The sequence below is a fragment of the Ictalurus punctatus genome, chromosome 19 (assembly GCF_001660625.3).
Source record: "Ictalurus punctatus breed USDA103 chromosome 19, Coco_2.0, whole genome shotgun sequence".
NCBI lineage: Eukaryota > Metazoa > Chordata > Actinopteri > Siluriformes > Ictaluridae > Ictalurus > Ictalurus punctatus.
The window spans coordinates 23,059,519-23,078,660 of record NC_030434.2 but is presented as its reverse complement, the minus strand read 5'-3'; the positions used below and the strand labels follow the sequence as shown (position 1 = coordinate 23,078,660).

Genomic DNA, 19,142 nt, shown 5'->3' with positions numbered 1-19,142 from the left:
TTATTTTTTAAGTATGAACTTTCCAAATGAGTGAGTGATGTGCGTTCTGGAGGCTGCTGTACTCCGTGCACACTCACTCCCTGACCCTCCTACCCCCCACCCCCCCTTTTCCTTGCATTCCTTTCCTTTACATTTCTGGCTTTCCAAAGCCTGTACTTTCTCAGCGGGTTCGTTTCAGCATAGGGGCTTGTGTATAACAAGTCTCCGAATGTTGAGCTGACTTCCTGAGCCCTTGCCTGTGTCCTGGACAGTAACTCTCCAAAGCATGTGGAACAAATTGTAGTGAAGGGAGATAGGTTCTGCCTTGCAGGGTAATGAATATAGACCTACAGTGGGCTCCGTATCCCTGAGTGGACCTCTCGTCTGTGAGGCTCTGATGTGCAGCTGTGTTCTGCATTATGTACTGGGGGGGGGTGAAAGAAAAACGGTAGACTCTGGGGGTTTGGTGGGAAGGTGTGAAGCTGCTGAGTGCAGGGTGTTGGAGAAGTGGCGCTGGTGATTAGTCATTCAGTACTTCCTTTGATCTGCGACTAAGGGTCTTGTTAACGGACAGAACGCAAGTCTCTGCCCACCGTGTGGTAAAGTGGGTTGAATCGCAGCTTGTGTTCTGTGAGTTTGTACTAACATTAAGTGACTTTTGATTTGTAGCGTGAGCTCTTTTGATTGTATAAGTACTCCTTTGCATCATTTGGTCTTTTTTTGAGAGTGGGTTCTGTGTGCAGCCTCGAAAATGAAGCCCCCTGCTGGCCAAAGCCTTGTATTGGGTGAAAGTTCTTGGACAGAAGGAAGCATTGGTTAGAAATAAGATTGTTAGGAAAAATTATCAAGTCCCCCACCCCCCACCCCCAAGTACGCAACTTCTCCGGATGATCAAAATATCACTCATTTTTGTCCGTTTTTTATAAAGACTGTTAATTAGCTAGCCGACTAGCGTCAACCAGAACGCCATCTCATAGTTACCAGTTTACTAACTGTATATATATACGCAGACAGGCGTCTAATTAAAGGGTTAAAAACGACATGAAGTATGTTAGTACGGTGTTGGGCCGCTACGAGCCACCAGAACAGCTTCAGCATGGCCTAAATTTGCCCCCCAAAAAAAGTGTACTGGAGCAATGAACACCATTCTTCCAGGAATATTGCCTCAGTCAGTGTTTTGATGATGGTGCGATGGTGTACTCCAAAATCTAGTGAGATCTAGCGAGTATAAAGGGCGTAGCATGTGATTTTTCATCCTCAGTAAACCATTCAATGAGCCCTGTGGAAGGGGAGGGGGGGGTGGAGTCATCATGTAAGAGACCACGCCCACAAGCGTGAAGCGTTTTATTATAGGATAAAGGTGATTAGTGAGAAGGATTTTATTTTGCAGTGTTGCTTCACTCTAAGGGGATGAGCTGAGAGAAGCCATGCCAGCAAAATAAAAAGGATTTTCCGTTCATTTGTCACCAGCTTTTCTATTTATTTTATGAACGATAGGAATTCAGATTGTAGTGCGCTGATCTTCGTTAATGTTTGCTAGCATGCTAACTTCGGATGGATATTTATCAGTGAAATTAGCGTGGCATTAGCTTGTCTTTTATGAGCTTCCTCCAACGCTAGACTGAAGTACTAAAGGCTGAAGTTGTATGTAAAAGTGTACTTTACTTCCAGGCATTTCAAGGGCTTTATCGGTCCAGCTTCGAGCTCTGTATTGATGGGTTCTCAAGTCTGCAGCGAGACACATGTGTATATTTAGACTCTCGGCTTTACCGTGATCTCACATTGAACTCGGAGCTCAAAGTACAGCCGGGATCCCTCCAGTAAACTGTCCCCTCCCCTGCCCACATTTCCAGTCTCCCATATCACCCCCCGGCCCATGGATTTGTCATTCCCACCCAGCCCACCAGCAGTGACTTAACTCTGACGTTAAGGAGCGTCTGAACTTGGTGTTTACCACCATTAACACCAGGCTTGTTATGAGAACACTGAGGGAGCGAGATGGAGAGAGTGGGAAGTGCAGGGGAAAAGGACGAGAAAACTAAACAGAGGGAGCCGAACCATCACATTCTGGGCGAGGTCGAACAAGACAACACTCCCAGGAGCCCGGAAGGGCGGGGCGGGGCGCCTCGGCCTGGCTTTCATTCCAATCTAATGTCTTATTGATTTATTTTATTTCTTGTTCATGTCCGTGCAGCGGAGAGGCAAGAGTGATGGTTGGCTTGCCAATACAAATCACACTTTCTGTTAGCAGTGGAAAATATCACAGTGTACACACACACACACACACCCCTCGCTGTGGCACTGCAACAAATTCAGTTCATATGAATCTAGAGGGACAATGCCTGAAAGATACACAAATCCTGCGCCACCATCATTCTGGCATAAATAAAACCCAGACTTGTCTAAACGCCGATTTCGTTCTGTAAGAGGGTCAAACGCAAACCCATCTGCTGTTCATTCATCTTCTCTCCCTCAGAGCATGCATGACTGCACTTTTGAAGATGCAGTGTAATTAAATCATGCATATTCATGTTTATTCCACCACCACCACCCCCCTTCTTATTTTTCTCTCATTCCTTCTCATACTCGAGTCTCAGTTTCTCATTTGAAAACTTTTCACACCTCTCTTATGAGCTCCAACGTTAGCACTCCAGACTTCTGATCTCGGGTCCATCTATCAGAACGTTCTCCTTTAGGATGTGAAAGCAAAGCACCGATCCTAAATAAACATCCTCGTGCAGAGGGTTGATGTTTTCCGTACGAGTCCGTAGGGGTTTTGAGAGGCTAGGAGTGTGCTGAATTCAGTTTCAGATCAGGAATGCGAGACTGTTTGTGTCTGTGTGAGTTCTCGGAATAACTTCCCTTGTTGATCTTTTTGTCCTCCAGACGCAGAACCGGATGAAACTGATGGCCGACAATTACGAGGATGACCATCTGAAGGCTTCTTCGAATTCAGACCAGAGTAATCACAAACCCTCTCCAGATCAGGTGAGTGGAAAACAGGTCCGGTTTCAGTGTTCCTGCTCCTGTAATTAACCGCTGCGTGAATGTGTCGTTCTGCAGGGAAACCGCTAAACTCTGCCGCGTCGGTCAGTCCCGGTCTGATTCGACACACGAATTCCCTCCTCTCTCTCCCCGACTCACCCCTTCTGCTTTCTTATTGTGTTCCTTAATCTTCTGCACTCTTTCTTTAGCACTGTCTGTAAAGTTTCATCTATCCCTCAAGGCCTCGATCTGGTTTATAACACGGAATCATTACAGGAAAGCATATGCAAGAGGAAATTACAGCTTTCGCATCCAATAAAACGCAGCCCCTCATGTCTAATTTCATATTAGGGCACATTAAAGCGGCTAAGCATGTCCATACACACACACACACACACACACACACAATATACATCCATAATTCCTGGCTTTCTCTACTTTTGATGCTCTCGGATATTCATTTCTGTAGACACTCTACAGCAGCGTTCTCCAAAGAACCAGCTACATAACATTCCTTGCTTGCAGTGATCCAAATAAATGAAAGTTTAACCATTAGTGATTAGTTCAGGGCTTAAAAGAAGACAAGGGGTTAAGATTTGTTTCACACTGGAGCTTCATGTTAATCACGTCACTGATCAGTCCAGGGAGATTTCAAAATAAATAATAATAAAAAAACCCTCTTTCTTTTCCTGATGAGCCGTAGTCAAATGACCGCACGTGATTGGCCACATCATCAGATCTGCTACATCAGCAGCAATGGTTCATGTTTAAAACAGAGTCATTGAACTACAGCCAGTTATATTATTCTGGCATATATTATCGATCGGCTCCGCCGCGGTTATTTTTCCCGCTGAAATATTTTGCCGAGTCCGCATCCGGACCGCAGTCCGCCGGTTGACGACCCCTTCTCTAGACGGTCTCCGAGTTATCCAGTCCTCCTCCTGATCCAGAAAAGAGTGCATCACTGAGCCTCACATCTCCCAGACCACAACACACGACCGTCTGCTGTTCAAATGAGGCGGTTTATAGTCGGGATTACCGAGCCCACGGAGAGGCCACTGCAAAGGAATGTCAGCGCTCTGGGAATGCGCACACATCCCGTTACAGCCAGGGTCATCCCTGTCACAGATTCTTCTCATTTGCTTGTCTCTGATTGCCAAGAAAACACTTAGAGCAAGCCTTCCTGTGAGTTTGGCCTGCTGGGCCTCATTATTCACCTCCACATGTCCAACTCGCATACGAACAGCATCACACATCAGCACTATAGGGACCGACGCACCAGACTCCGGACCACAGAGCTTCAGGTACTGTTCAGTGAATGAGTCCATAACCACTTTCAAAGGACCGCTGTTCTGCTGTCGGGGTTCTACTATTTCTGTTTTTTTGTATTTATACTGTGTTCGTTTACAGATTTTTAGCCGCGGGGTGCATCTTTTCTCTGAGAAGTTCTGATAAAAAAAAAAACCAAAACAACTGAATATTGAACTAATCTTTGTCTTTCTAACATGCTAACTAACTCTTCTTTCAATCCCATGCTGCCTCGGATCGCTCACTTACAACCAATAGGACGATGAGGAGGGCATTTGGGCATAGCCAATCAGATGCTCTCTTCCTGCCATTTTGTTCAGACGGGTGAGAAACCTCTTCACTGGCAACTGGAATTCCTTTTTCTTTCGTTCTCCTTTTTTCCATCATTCTTGCATCCTCTCGAACATAATCATCGATCTGTGTTTGTCCTATATTTCAGTTTTCTTTTCTGCCTTGAGATCAATCCGTGGCCTTCTCGTGCTGTTTGCTTTTCATCCTTTCCATGCAAACTCTGCTTATCATTTTCCCCCTCAGATTTGTTTGTTGATGGTTTTGTTTTGTTTTTTTTGGGGGGGGTATTTTCTCTTAACTTTTTGCGCAGGGTGTGTGTCTACACTTAATCATTATCTCCAGTTATCTCAGAATGTGTTCGAGCTTAACATTTACTCACATTACAACACCTACAGGAGACGCATTTCCTCTCAAAATGACAAAACCGGTATTATTATAAACCCCCCACCCCACCCCACCCATTCTCACTGTACATAGACCGCTTCGGCTCTGATCGATTGTCTGCATTTGACTACGGTAGACTTTTTATTCCTGCGTGCCAAAGAAACAACAGTGTTCTCATATTTCTTTTCGCCCCGACGATATTGATGGATGTTTTCGAGGAAGCGCGTTGACTGTACAGTGCAGGTAAGGAAGCACATGCTCCATCAAGTGTAGAAGCGCACACACACACTCATTGTGAATTCATGTTTCTAATGCCTGGTTCACTACAGGATTTCTGCAGTACTAAACGGTGTTGAAGATACGAAAGACCCCAGATATAACGGCTTTTTCCACGTCCTGCATCATCCTGCGCTAATCCGTCACTACAAGATTTTCCCAGAACAAAACGCCGCACTTTCCGAATACGCACACACAAAAAAAAAAATGGAAATCCTGACTCTTACGTCCTGGAATCTCGCGGGATTTCTCATGAACAAACATGACTTCGGATCAGAACAAATATGGAGGATGAGGGCCAGGCACGGCTTGCTAAGTTCATTATTTGGGATCTTAGCGAACAAACAAAAAGGATTCAAATGTGTGGACAAGACCGTGGTTCGACGACTGGATAAACATAAATAAACAGCATACCAGCTAGATATAGCGGTTTTGCTGCCAGCAGTTCGCATCAGATTACTCGCCTTACAAATCCAGCAGTCACAGTTCATACTTTGTTTGTTTGTTTTAACATGTAATATTTTGCAGAAGACAAGTCTGGCCATCTGTTTGGCGCACCGTTGAACCGCCATACTTTCTCGCTGTATTCCAGAAAGATTGACCTTTTGTTTTGCTCAGCTATTATTTATTTATTTATTTATTTATTCATTCCCCCACCCCATGCATTCCCTTTATGGTTGCATTTTCACATGATCGTCAGTGTTCCTCCACGCTACAGGATGTTGAGCCATACATACCGAGCATGTTTAATATTCAGGATCTGAAATCGGTGCTGCCCCGACCGGGCTGTGTTTGTAAATCACACGTTGGGTTAAGGATGGGTTTTACACATCATGCTCCGCAGGATAATCTGGAACGGTAACCGGTCGTTCAAGACCGTCCTGAAGACGGGACACGTTTTACAATAGTAAACTGGGATTGATTATTCTCTAGTGTCACAGTAAATATAATACGCCAGCCCTGATTCGGTCGTTTCCGTACGGTACAGCCGGGAATTTGAGCCGTCGTCAGTGTCTCCGAACGCTCGCGTCCGCGCAGCAACGTCCATGCGTTTAATTAACGACCCGGGCCGAATAGCGGGTGAATTCCTGGTATGTATTTTTAACTTTCTCGTTACTAGAATTGCTTTCCCACGCTGGCTGTGTTATATTTCAGGAAATAAATCGATCCGTCTGCTGATGTTTTACTTAATGCAACAGTCTTAATACTTCACAGGAGAGAAAAAAAAAAAAACCAACCTGCAAAGCTGTTTGCTGTAATGATGTCCAAAGTGGAATTTCTTTCAGATCCAAGACTTCCTGTGCTAAATCTGTGCTGTCGAACAAATTTAGCTCTTTGCATATATTACTTTACAAAACCTGTATATACATTTAGACTGAAGTTCACGAAACCTTGCTTTCAGTAATGCGCCAGATGTGGAAAGCAGAGCCGCATGTGCACTTGCATGATTAGCGCGAGTAATAATTTAATCATGACTCGGGAGTTTTTTAAAATGATTTTATCATAGTGGATTGCAGGTGGTCCAACGCAGTTTAATTAGTCGTCTTTCAGCTCAGTATCCCATAACGCTTCCTCACATGTCTGGTCTCTGCTGTTGGTGTGTGATGAACGGTGGTCAGTTACAATCTAGGACATTGGCTGTTTAGTAGAAGTGCAGTCATTTATACTGGGAACGTGCCAGTGCATCTCACTAGGACCCTGCATGGGTGTTCACCTTGGTACTTGGAGGTAAAGGAAAAGAGCGTGAAGACTAGAGGGGTGTTGCGTGTGCCGCAGTGGTGATCGAACACCAGCAGACAGAGTCGCAGTGACTCATCACAATATCTTGTCACAGTGTTTTCAGATATCAAACCCAGACACACCTCCTGCTTGTAGCTTGCTTTTGTCTGTCTTTCTCCAGGGGCCTGTAACATGAAGCTAGTCGAAGAAACTCAGGGCTGCGGGATTAGTTTTGAGTTGACAAAATCAAACCGGTCCGATCAGGATTTATCGGATCCGTGACGCTGGTTATCGACATACTCGGTCAACTCAGGCTTTGATACTTAAGCTATGATTAGTCCACGGGCGCGTGCACGTAAACGCGTGACGTCAGCACCGAGCAGCCAATAGCGTTCAATTGGGGGGGTGGGTGGGTGAGGAAATATGAGGAATTTAAACTTACGCTAACCGCTAAAAGCAACACCGTTGCGGCTGGTAAAGCTCGGGAGCGCTGCTGATTGTGTAAATGCGTACGTTTACTTTTCTAGGCTCACAACGAGAAGAAACGGATTGGAAACTCATCGCATCTTTCATGTCATTTCATTTCACGCTCTTCTTACAGTCCGCGCTGGGGTGTTGGATTAGTTGCGTCACTTGTGTTACTTTGCTCACAGCTGATCGGTCCAAGTTGGGTGTGAGTTGTCTTACCCAGAACATAACCTGCCATGGAGCGTAAGTTACTATGGCGATGAACAGCGGTAAAAGCCGAGGCAGTTTCACGGCACCTAAAACCCATGGTTGGCACAAACTAAACTGAAACGTACCTGGCTAGTCACCTGAACCAGCTTCATAGTACAGGCCCCAGGTGCTTTTGCTTTTGCTTTGCCATGTGCGTTTGTTTTGTTTTGGGTGAAGACGTGTCTCCACCTCATTTATCATCTGATTCTTTCCAGTGGTGTGCACCACCTACTCTGTGCTCGGCCCTTAATTCATTCGTTTTTCTTTTTTAATCCTCCGTCTCCATTCCTCTCTGCCGTCTTGTAGTTTGTTTTTGTGCACTACTGAGCGCTATTTTCTTATCGTTTTTGGATCATGGATATTTGATGTCGCCTTCTTGTTTATTGACATAAACTATACATTTTTATCTTTTTTTATTAAGATTCAAGGATTGTCCGTAATGAAACGCGAGCTGAGTATACGCACTTCCTCTAAACACACGTTGTATCTGTAATAGGAATCGCTTTCAGCAGTCTTAAAACTATTGGTCTTTTGAAATCTTTTCACACAGCGCTCTTCCTGGCAACATTTCTTGCACTACAGATCTAATTATATGTTCCAAAGCACGGTAATCAGCAGCGTTATACTTTGACCACTTGTGTAATTCAGCCATCATTACAGTGCTGAAGGTCTGAAGTGACAAAGTAATGGTTTCTCTTTCCCTTTAAAAAAAAAAAAAAAAAAAAAAGCATTGCCACAGTGTTAACATCTGGACTTTGTCCCTCACTTCACCGCCACGTGAAGTCATCAGCTTCTTTTGTCACCGAGATCGAAAGTGACTCCATCATCATGGATCCAAAACACTGCGGTTATATAAGTAATGAATACTTTGTCAGTATCTCACCTCACCTCACCTCGGGTGACCCTCGACATTACTAACCACTTGGACTGTGGATTTGTATGGAAAATTGTAAAACAGAGCTTGGCCATCACTTGTTATTGCTAGGGTCAGTGGGTACTCTGTGCTCTGGACTGGTCAGCGTTTTTTGCCCTCTGCTGAACTCCTCCAAAAGTGTAGCCACCCACCACTTACCCACATTATTAAAGCGATTCCCACTCTACTATGAAGGAACTATGAAATAGTGTGCAATTTGTTTTTGAATAAGGAGAGGGCCTGGTGGTTAGAAAGGAAACATTTCAACAGCTCTGTTATAGTCATTAATATAAACATAAAATGTGTGTTTGCTTTCTGATTCGTATTTGTACTCGCATTGTTTATTCTAGTTTATCCCCCCCCCCTTCGTGATTTCCAGCTGACTCCAGCGCAAACATGTATAATTCGATTAAAATTCGAAACATGTGTTGGTCGGGAAATCGCAGGGGGTCATGTTAAAACTTTCCTCCTTCCATATGAGTCCAATATAAAAGCTGGCCTCTGGCTCCATGGGCCTGGTGCAGACAGTAGGGTAGACAGTGGTGGGGCCCTTGCTGAGTTTGGGCTTTCGAGGGGCACACAGTTCCGGCTATAGAAATGGACCTGGTCTTTTTGGATTCATCAGTGAATCAGGAGTCAATAAGGGAAAACGGACTCATTTATTATGATGATGTATGAGGGAAGTATGAGGCAACCAACAGAACAAACAGTGGAATGACCCAGTCGACAGATTTACATTGGGTGCTTTATCTGGCCTGTAATTTGCATAAGTGCCAACATCCACGGTTTAGACGTAGCATTTACGATTTTTGACCAGTTGCTATGACAGTATGGGAGCCACCTGTAAACTACTACTTTCAGTATTTTAAGATAAACCAACAATCGGACAAAACGCAGATAAAATTTTCCTGGCAGAAAAACCAATTCACTGAAGGGGAAAGGATGTGGGACATGAAAGATTTGCTTCTTGTTGCAGTCACTTTCATTTCACGCTGATTCTGTGGTTTAAAAAATCGAGAATTTGCCTCACTGTTTTCTTACTGTTGCTTGGCACACATTTTGGGCAAAAAAAATAATAAAAATCTGCCTCATACACCAACATATTCTAGTGTTTTTGTGGTGGAAATAATTTTTTTGTTAGCAATATTTACATTGCCGAGTCTGAACCTCACCCCCTCTCTGCAGACAGATTGATGATCCAAATGTGATCAGATCATTCTGGTGTACTGTGGGGTCGGAGTTTCTTCTTAGCACTGCACAGTCTCATCAAGCTTATCTTCTGCAGCACTTGGACTCATAAAATCTCCCTGGGATTCTAAACAGAATTCCACGATCTTTCTGGCATCCTGAGCAGAACCCCGAAATCTCTCTGGGATCCTGAAGGGAACTCCAAAATCTCTCTGGGATCCTGAGCGGAACTCCGAAATCTCTCTGGGATCCTGAGCGGAACTCCGAAATCTCTCTGCGATCCTGAATTCCTAGTTTTCACGTGACGTCACATTCTTATAGGAACGCCCACCCGTAGGGCAAAGCACGGATTTGTGCTATTACACGTGCCTCCGTCCCTGAGGAGGGCAAAGAATGACAACCATCAACGTACACACGTCTTTGCAGCGAACATTTCATCAAAGCTAAGCTCAAGTAAACACTGGGTATTTGACTTGTTGTATTGTTAGTAATTACGTCTTCACATCATCGTTCAGACATGGTTCGTTTTCGTGGAGTGCCCCAAACAACTTCAGTGTCCCTGACGACTTACTCTGGTCAACGGAACTGTTTCCTGAGTCGGGAAGGTGTTGCGTTAAAAGTTAGCTAATGCTAGCTAAATAAGGGGAAGTTTCATTTTCAGACGTTTTCAGACGAACATTACTTCGAACTTGCTGGCGTGTGTATAAACACGGCCAAAGTGGAGCTCCGGCACAAACTCCGCTGTTTTCCGTGATCGAAATGCAGCGGCGGATGCTGTCTACGGACCGCAAGTGCCGAAAACTTCCAGTTTGTTCAAATACCTTTTTGTTTTTCCTTCTTTTGAGAGGTGATTGAAATATCCGTGGCTTGAAACAGATGGGAGACTGACAGGAACTGTGCTGCAGTTCCACGTGTTGGCTGCCATTTTTGGTCTCCGCCCCAGTCACATGACCGAAAACTATGAATAGAACTCGGTAGAACTTCTGAGATTTCTCTGGGATCCTGACTACACCGCTGAAATCTCTCTGGGATCCTGTACAGACCTCAGAAATCGCGCTGTGATCCTGAATAGCATTCCTGCTTAACGTCAGGCTGACTCACAGTGGCACTTCTGTTTTAGCTAAACTCCCTCTGCAGCAGCTTCTGCGTTTTCCCTGAGGGAAACGTGCGGTCCTCTGCCAAGTTGGTCAGAAATCGTGTGTGCATTGATGTGTGTGTGTGTGTGTGTGTGTGTGTGTGTGTGGGTGGATGCATGTACACTTGTCATTTCATTTTAGGAGGGTTTTTTTTTTTTTTTTTATCTCTCCGAACATTCTGCTTTCACGCCGTTCAGATCTCCAATCCGACTTTTCCTGCATCTATAAATAGCAACGCAATCCGTTCAACACCTCTCAGGCTGATATTTATCTCCCTAATCACATGGAAAAGTGGAGCAAGACACGCTTTGCTCATTTCTGAAGGGCCTCCTAGCTTTTTGCTCCCTGACTCTAGATATGAAGAGTTCAGTGCTTTAATCTTCTCTCGCCTCCTGTTATCTTAGTGCCTCCCATGCATAGGCGCACTTTTGTCTCCTGCGTGTTACGCCCCTTCTCACCCCTTGGCGTATAGATGCTTTTCTGTGGAATTCTTTTTCCCCCCGAGTGTCCTGACTTTTAAGGTCTCGACAAACCAAAGACTTTGATTCGCGCTCCCAGGATGCGTCATCTGAGGAAAATACGATTTAATGACACATCCACGTTTCTCCTTTTAGACGTCAACAATCCGAGGACGTGCTGGGTAAAATAAGAAAACGGACCGTGGAAGCCGGTTAAACCACTGCGTTACTGGTGTTCCTTCTGGAGAAAAACACATCTATATTACACTGCATCCCCTTGGTGTTAGGGGATAAAAAAAACGCTTGGTTTTGTTTCTTATTAGCTTAGCACCACCACTAGATCAATTCTTGCAGTCATGGTTGGCCGGAAGATCACATAATGACACAACTAGGATTTTAAACTGTGGTTGGAACATGCAGGTTGTCGATTTTCTTTTATAAATAATCATTTTTAAAACAAACGAGTTAGCTCGTCTTTCCTTTAAACCCTGTGAACTTAGGACGTGTAGCAGGAGGCAGCGGAGACGTGACGTTTGGAGCAGAGTGGGCTTACAAACCAGGGACGTTTGAGTCTCATTGCGGTGAGGTTTATGCCGGTGGAACTTTTTTGGGCCTCTGGCGCAAGGCATCGCTGCAGGATGTGTTAATAGGCGGATGTTGGAGCCCTTTCCCCGGGCATCTGGCCCACCAGCTCTCTTTCTCCAGGCTGGGAAGGGAAATCACTCATAATATCATTAAATAATAGACCATGACCATGAGCAGTGGAAAATCCCCACAAATTAAACTTGCATTAGAGGGCATGGCCTCGGACAGTGTAGTTGTCTTGTTTTGTTTTGTTTTTTTTCCCCCAGCTGTTCATTATAGGTGAGAGAGAGATCTGTTAGTAGGTTTTACGTGAGTAATAAACAGTCCAGTTTATGCTTACTCCTTTGATTTGAGTTTTAATGAATCTCTTGTTTAGCGTTAGAAGATGTGTATTTATTCTCCCCAAGTCTCAAGAGTCCATTCTAATGTGTTTAGGTGGACTCATTAGCTGTAGTAGTAGAAGCATATTTGTGACCGAAGCGACTTTGTGTAAACCTTCAACTCATTAAATAGAACGCTAATTTTCAATCTTATTTAAAAAAAAAAAAAAAAAAAACGCATCGCAGCCAGATTTCTCACCTTCTTTAGAAAGTCTGCTCACTAGCCATGTCCGTGAGCCGCCGCCTTTCGCAGGGAGAGGCCGTTGTCTGACATCGCAAATGGCTAACCATGTTTATTTGCCACGCTTTCAAACAAAAGCCTAAATGCTGTGAACCTTTTTTTTTTTTTTTTCTTTCCAAACAGTGACTCTATCTTTCATCAGAAAGCTCATTGTATCCCAGCTTTCAAAAAGTTTGGAAGTCTGACCACATCCTTCAAGCCTGTGGCCAAACGCGTCCAAAAGTGACCGAGCACTCCGTGACCCGTGGGTGAAGCGCCCTGTTATGCAAAGTACCCGGCTTGTTTTATAGTAATATTTTAAAATGTCAAGTTGTTTTGCTGTTGTTTATTTTGGCAACACGTTTATTCCATGTTATTCAAATCCATACCGAACCCGACAACGCCGAAAGCTGCATGAGAAGAACACCGCAATAATTTAGTCATCCTGTACAAATTGCACATATGAGGTCGGAAAATAAAGGTATGATCTTCTTACGGCTTTAATCTTGACTGCTGATTTATTAGGTTTTCGTTCATGTTTTTATCCAGGCTAAAATTATGAGTCTAGTCTAAAGTCAGAGTCGAGTAGTAAGTCAGCCAAGATCAAGTCCAAGACAAATACCAAGTCAGCTCACACCTGAATCAGACTTGCTAGCTTTAAGATTTAAACTGCCGCACTTTAGTAATAGTGCATGTACTTATACCTCTACAGACTCTTCCGCATCATTGTGTATTGCTGTTAAACTCTCAGCCTGTCAACAGGCTCTAATTCCTTCCAGGCATGTGTACAGGAGGCCTGTAGCAGTGCATGTTACCCCCACCCCACCCCATCCGCGCCCCCGCCACTGCCATGGAGTCATGGAGGTGGTGTGGTTTTGGGCAAATCAGAAAGCACTAGCTTGGGTCAGGCCCCCTGCTTCCTCTGCCGAACAGTCATCTTAAATCTCCCAGCTCATTTAGCACTTAACCGTCCATGGACGGCATGAGAGATGAAGAACGGAGGTGGGGGGAGAGCTGAAGTATTACACCTTCTTTGTTCCATACTTGTTCACTCTGTCTCTCTTCCATTCTCACATCTATTTCACTTTGTCATCACTCTGCCTCTACTTATCCCGTTCCTTTATATAACTCCACCGGCGAGTATATGGCTGTTATCAACATTTGGCTGACTCTGCTCTGGTAAATCTGCCATGTGTGCTTTACGCTTGTCGGAGGCTTTGCCACTCAACGGGGTATACATCCATGTGTAGGGGGTTGTATTAAGCCTTAAGTTATGCTTTACGTTGTGCCGAAACTGTGTGTGTGTGTGTGTGTGTTTGTCAGTCACTCAGCGCAATTTTGCTGTGTGTCTATCTGTCCTGCTGAGCTTTTCACTCACTTCATCTAGATCTAAATCCTGCCTGTCTGCTGAGACAGTGCATGGTGTAAAAGGTCATGTTTTATACCCTGTGGACCGCTGGGTCTGTTAGATGCATCTGCCCTTGTCCTGATTATGTAAGGGGATTCATCCTCCGGTTCTCTTCACTTTATTTTCCTTGACTCTCCACGGGGGTCTCGTGGTGATGAGTGCCTACACTGGGGAAGTCCCCCCGACCTCAGGATGAAAGAGCTAGTTTCATCTTCCTTTTTCGTTTTCCGTTTTATTTTGAGATGTTGCAGAGGTTGCCGTCTCCGAAGTGCTCGTGGGAGATGTGTGTGAGCATGATGCGTTTAATATCCCCCCGCAGCAGGGTGGGCAGATGTATCAAGAGTACGTAGAAGATCTACCTTTATTCTATAACTTAACTAAACTAAAACCGCCCCCGCATTCACATTGGCAGGGATTTTTTCAAGTTCGTCGTTAGTTAATCTCAGTCTCGTGCACTCCACCCAGAGCTCGCAGATCATCTGATATTGTTTACTGTTATAGATTAAGTCCACCCTTTGCCTGCGCCCCCCCCCCCCCCTTTTGTTTCGTTGGTAGCCCCTGGTTTTTGTGATATACCTACGCAATCTACATAGCTGCCTACAGAACATACGGAAGACAACAAATCGGACGTTTCCCCGCTGAAAATAACGTTTCTGGAGAGCAGTGGCTGTGTAGGAATTTTATCCGTGCAGTCCGTATCAGAATCGGCTGAAAACGTTCGCCGGTCACGCTCACTGCCGTTTATTTACAGTACGAATAGCACAACATTGGATATGGAAGTAAAACGCAAAAATATTGTTTTATAGTGGCGGACCCTACCATTGTCCCTCCCATTGCTTGCCACTTTGCTTCGCCAGCGATTGCTCACCATCCTGTCGCTGTAAATCTCCAAAGCTCATTGAAAATGAAGGAATGTAGTGGTTTTGTTTTCGTCCAGTGTCGAAGCAGGGTAGGCAGGAATGTGGTAATGTTATACTGGGTAGTGGTGGCGCAGCGGTTAGGGCTCAGGACTACTGATTGGGAAGTTGTAAGATTGAATCTCCATACCTCCAAGCTGTCCCGTATTTTCTCCTCGCTGTAGTACACACAGGAAGAATAGCCCACTTCATCTCTGTCTGTTCGAGTAGTGTCCGACCTCTTTAACCCTACCCTCTAACACCTCAAAAGGTCATCACCCCGACTGCCACTTACTTAACCTCCTCCCGGGGCCGAAGGTAATCCCGAACAGCCTTTCCTTCCTTTTCCAGGCGCTTAATTTTCATCTTGGCATACTAGCACTCCTTTTACTAATTGTTATGAAGCAAACACATGCACAATGAATGGAACACAGTCTATAGACTGCAGACTTCATGGTCTGTTTAAATGGCGCTATGGAGGTGACATTGCAAGTTAGTGTAAAATTTCCCTCTATACTTCTCCAGAGTCAACACAGACCTGCCCGGCTTCTCTTCCCTCTTGCTGTGTTAATAAAGGCCTGCTCTTTATATTAGCCAATCACTGACTGAGAGCTCCAGCCTGTGCGCGCCAATGGCCGTAAACCCCCCCCCCCCCCCCCCCCCCCCATTAGTGTATAAATCTAATGGCATTCATATAAAACGCCTGCATAAATAGGTGACGAGGCACTAAGTTCGTAAAAAGCTACAGCCTCCAAGCCATAATGCACATAAATCTTGCGTCTTTTAAAAATGAATGTTGCTGCTGTGTTTTTTAGTGTTAAATATCCTGTGCTATAGGGCCGTGTGGAGGAATGGATTATACGTATGCAGCGTTAATAGAGGCATATTGCGAGCTGTGGAGAGAGGCAGTGCGGAAAGGTAGAGGCAATCAAATATATGATATGACCGCATCGGAAGACAGACAAACTCACCTGCTCTTAATCTCCATTCCACATCTGTTCTCTGTGCTCAGATTGCCATGGATGTGAGGGGGTTGAGACAGGAGAGCGAAACAGAGAACGTTTGTATGCGCGAGTGTGTGGTGGCCATTTCTCGTTACAAGACTTTTTTTTTTCTTTTTTTTTTTTTTCCTCGCTCCATTGTGAGTAGATTTGTCTCTTTCTTGAAACACTTTTTATGATCACAGGCCCACCGGATTTGTCAGAGGCCTGCGGATTTTAGGCTTTGCAGTCAACTATCCATTTATCTTTTTTGCTCTTAACCTCTCTTAGCCGAGTAGCACTGCGTGGCTGTAAGTGGATAGCCCAATAAAAGTCGCAACCATAGGGAAAGGATGTGCATTAAGGTCTGGCTTGTGCTACCAAGAGGTATGGTGGCCTCTTCGTGATCCTCAGATCCTCCCCCACACAGGCTGATGTTGGAGTCTGGATTCCTGTTGCATTGGGACTCCCTTTGCTCTGGACCATGTGGAGGAATCCATTGGCTCCTTTCTGATGGACTGCTTGACTGACAGCATTGATCCACATTGCTACTTCTCAGCATGGGTATCGAATAGCGCTAGATGAACTGATGGGTGATTGATGAAGGGGGGAGAGAACAGGGAGGCTGGGTTGTTGTCGAGCGGTCTACTCTTTTTCTCTCATGGACAATGGAGGAGGTAGGGGGAGGTCTGAGGTATGACAGTGCCAGGTATGTGGACGTGTACTTCAGTCCAGCATCTAGCGAAGACAGCTTCTTTTAGAGCGGTCATAATGAAGTAGGGCCCGAGCAAGATTCCTCCGAGGAGTTCTCCCAATGTAGAGACTGTAGACGAGGCCAGAGAATACAATTTGAGAGCGAGCAGCTGGGTTGGAGTTCGGTATCCATCCTTCTGTATAGCGAGGCGACTACTTAATCTTACTCACTTATAGTATCACTTATAGTATACTTAAATATCCACTGCCCACAAGCCAAAAGACTCTCAGCCAAGAGTGTCTCGAGTCTGTGCGGTTTTCAGAGACGAATGTGACAGGAAAATGGGAGTAATGTTAGAAAACACATCTACCCAGTGCACTACTTGTTTGTCTCACCCATCTGTGGGAAACAGAGAAAGCCAGCATCCATGATCTTGGATTACAGTGTAATAGACACTGAATGCTCTTTCAGAGAGAATGAAAGGACACGAGCGGAGACAGCGAAGAATAAAGATAGATGAAAGTTTGACCATAGTGTTACATCATTTTTCCACAATGTTATTTAGAAGACACACACAGCCTTGACTGTCCATTGCACACGCTAACACGAGGACACAAACGGTCCTTTGAGCGGAGTAAAAAAAAAAATAAATCCCTAGTCATAAATCTACCACCTGGACATAATATTTGTTGTTATTTTCGTATTATTTATGACCTCTGACGCCTCGCTTCGCCACACAAACGTTTAAACGCGACGGAAAAAACATGACATTAGCAGAACACCGATGACAAAATCCAGCCACCAGAAAGCCCTGCCAACTGGCGAGATTGATGCTAACTGCTAAAATAACTGCCGTCGTCCTAAAGAGCCGGAATCATCCATCCTCGTGAAACTTTTCTGGAACGTTCCACTCGTCCGCATGTACTATACATGCTAGCACGGTATGCTACAGTGTTGTTGGGCTGTTTATCACCGGAGAGAAGAAGCAGGTCAGCTGTTGCATGGCTAGACAAATGGTGTAGCACTCGGGAGGACATTCGTCTTCAGCATGAGCGATGGATCCCATTCCTCCTTACTTAAAGCTATAGGAGAAACAAGTTGTGGTCGAAACAAATCACATCATTTTTTTTGGACCTGTTTAAAAGGCGGTTATAAGGGAGCAAAACGCTCCCGGTCAACAGGGCTAGTGAACAAGAATGCGTTTTGTTTTGTTGTTTTTTTTGTGTGTGACAGAGGTGGAGGGGGAGGAGAAGAAGAAAAAGATGCTGCTACGGCTAAAGCGAAGACATTTGAATGCAGCTGTTTTCTGACTGTAACCGCCTGGCCTGCAAGAAAACACTTCAGTCGCAGTGGTTTAAAAGTCTTTTATTATCTTGCATCTTTAAAGCCTCGATCTCTTCTCTCTCTGCCTGCCAGTTGAGTTAGAGATCCTAAATATCCTCCATGTGTTAACCTGGACTGGTCAAAAAAAAAAAACAATCCCTGATCGAGGATTTTAGGTGAGGCTGACCAGATGGCACCGAGTGTTCAGGTAGAGTAAGGAATCCGCACATGTATGCTATTAGTCCCAGCTATCAATAAAAAGCCAATACGCTGACTTTCATATGGCGTTATAAATATAAAGTGGCTATAGTTCAAAGAAACACATTATTACTGGTGGCATCTACCCTGTCTTTGTTTCCTTCTTTTATCTTTTTTTTTTCCTTCACCATTTTTTTGTAAATATCCCTCAGTCCCAATTTTGACTAAACAGCTTGCGTCCACTCTGTAGAGAACAAAGACGGAGCGAGATTTTGCCTGGGAGAGAATGCGTGGGGGTGTAGTAGGAATTAATAGTGGGTCTGGACCCAAAAGTTTCGTCTGGTGTTTGCAAACCTCAGACTAAAATCGATTCTCCATCATGCCATCCCTGCAGCCTTTCCCTCGCTTGTTTACAAACGTTCACGTTCTACCAAGCCACGGCGATTCTGGATAATTTACCCGTGCAGTCCGAAAGCTTTTAATACGGCCGCGTGTAAATAGTTTTCATAGGCCTGGCCAAATTAGACCTGCCGGATTCACGTCCGTTTCTGTAACAAGGATTTTCTTCATACTTACCATGCGTATCTTGATGAATCACAGTAAATCAGCTGTAAAGTCCGACGCGTGTTCACGGCACGGCTGACGTACGTTCCGTTCCGGCCGCGATAGTCCATATAAGGCAAAGCTTACAGAGATCCGAACACGGAAAAATTCCGACTTCGGTCAGCGCAGCATGTGCGAGCTTTTGTTCTGAATTCGACGCATGGTCTTGTTTATACTAATAGAAGGATTTTCGTTGAACGTCAATATTGACTTTCGCAAGAGTTACATGAAATTCACGTGTAAAAGAGATTTAAATGTATACCGCAAACATCGCAGTCACTCATCACCTGTTATATGATGTGAAGCCGATCAGTCGAGGTTCAGATTAGAGATTCTCCTCATGCATGAACTCTTGTAGGATCCAAATATTCTTCCAACCTAACTGTATTTTCATGAGTAGCGCATTTCTTTTCCTTGTAAACAGTTTTTGAATAAATGCATTCATATCCAGCTTGATAAATGAAGCCCATTGGGAGCATTAACTCGACTTCCTGAAGTTCT

The 19,142-nt window shown here is 44.7% G+C and overlaps 1 protein-coding gene across 6 annotated transcripts in view; it reads left to right on the top strand.

Annotated features, from left to right (window-relative positions):
- Positions 1 to 19,142, top strand: part of erc1b (ELKS/RAB6-interacting/CAST family member 1b) — a 212,586-nt gene that overhangs the window by 170,293 nt on the left and 23,151 nt on the right. For 5 of the 6 annotated variants that reach the window (XM_053688509.1, XM_047162090.2, XM_053688508.1 and 2 more), the window contains one exon: positions 2,866 to 2,967. In XM_053688509.1, coding sequence (XP_053544484.1) covers positions 2,866 to 2,967 — 102 coding nt within the window. Of the gene's footprint in view, positions 1 to 2,865; positions 2,968 to 4,530; positions 4,597 to 19,142 lie in introns of all 6 variants that reach the window. The other variant, XM_017494198.3, reaches the window with a different exon arrangement.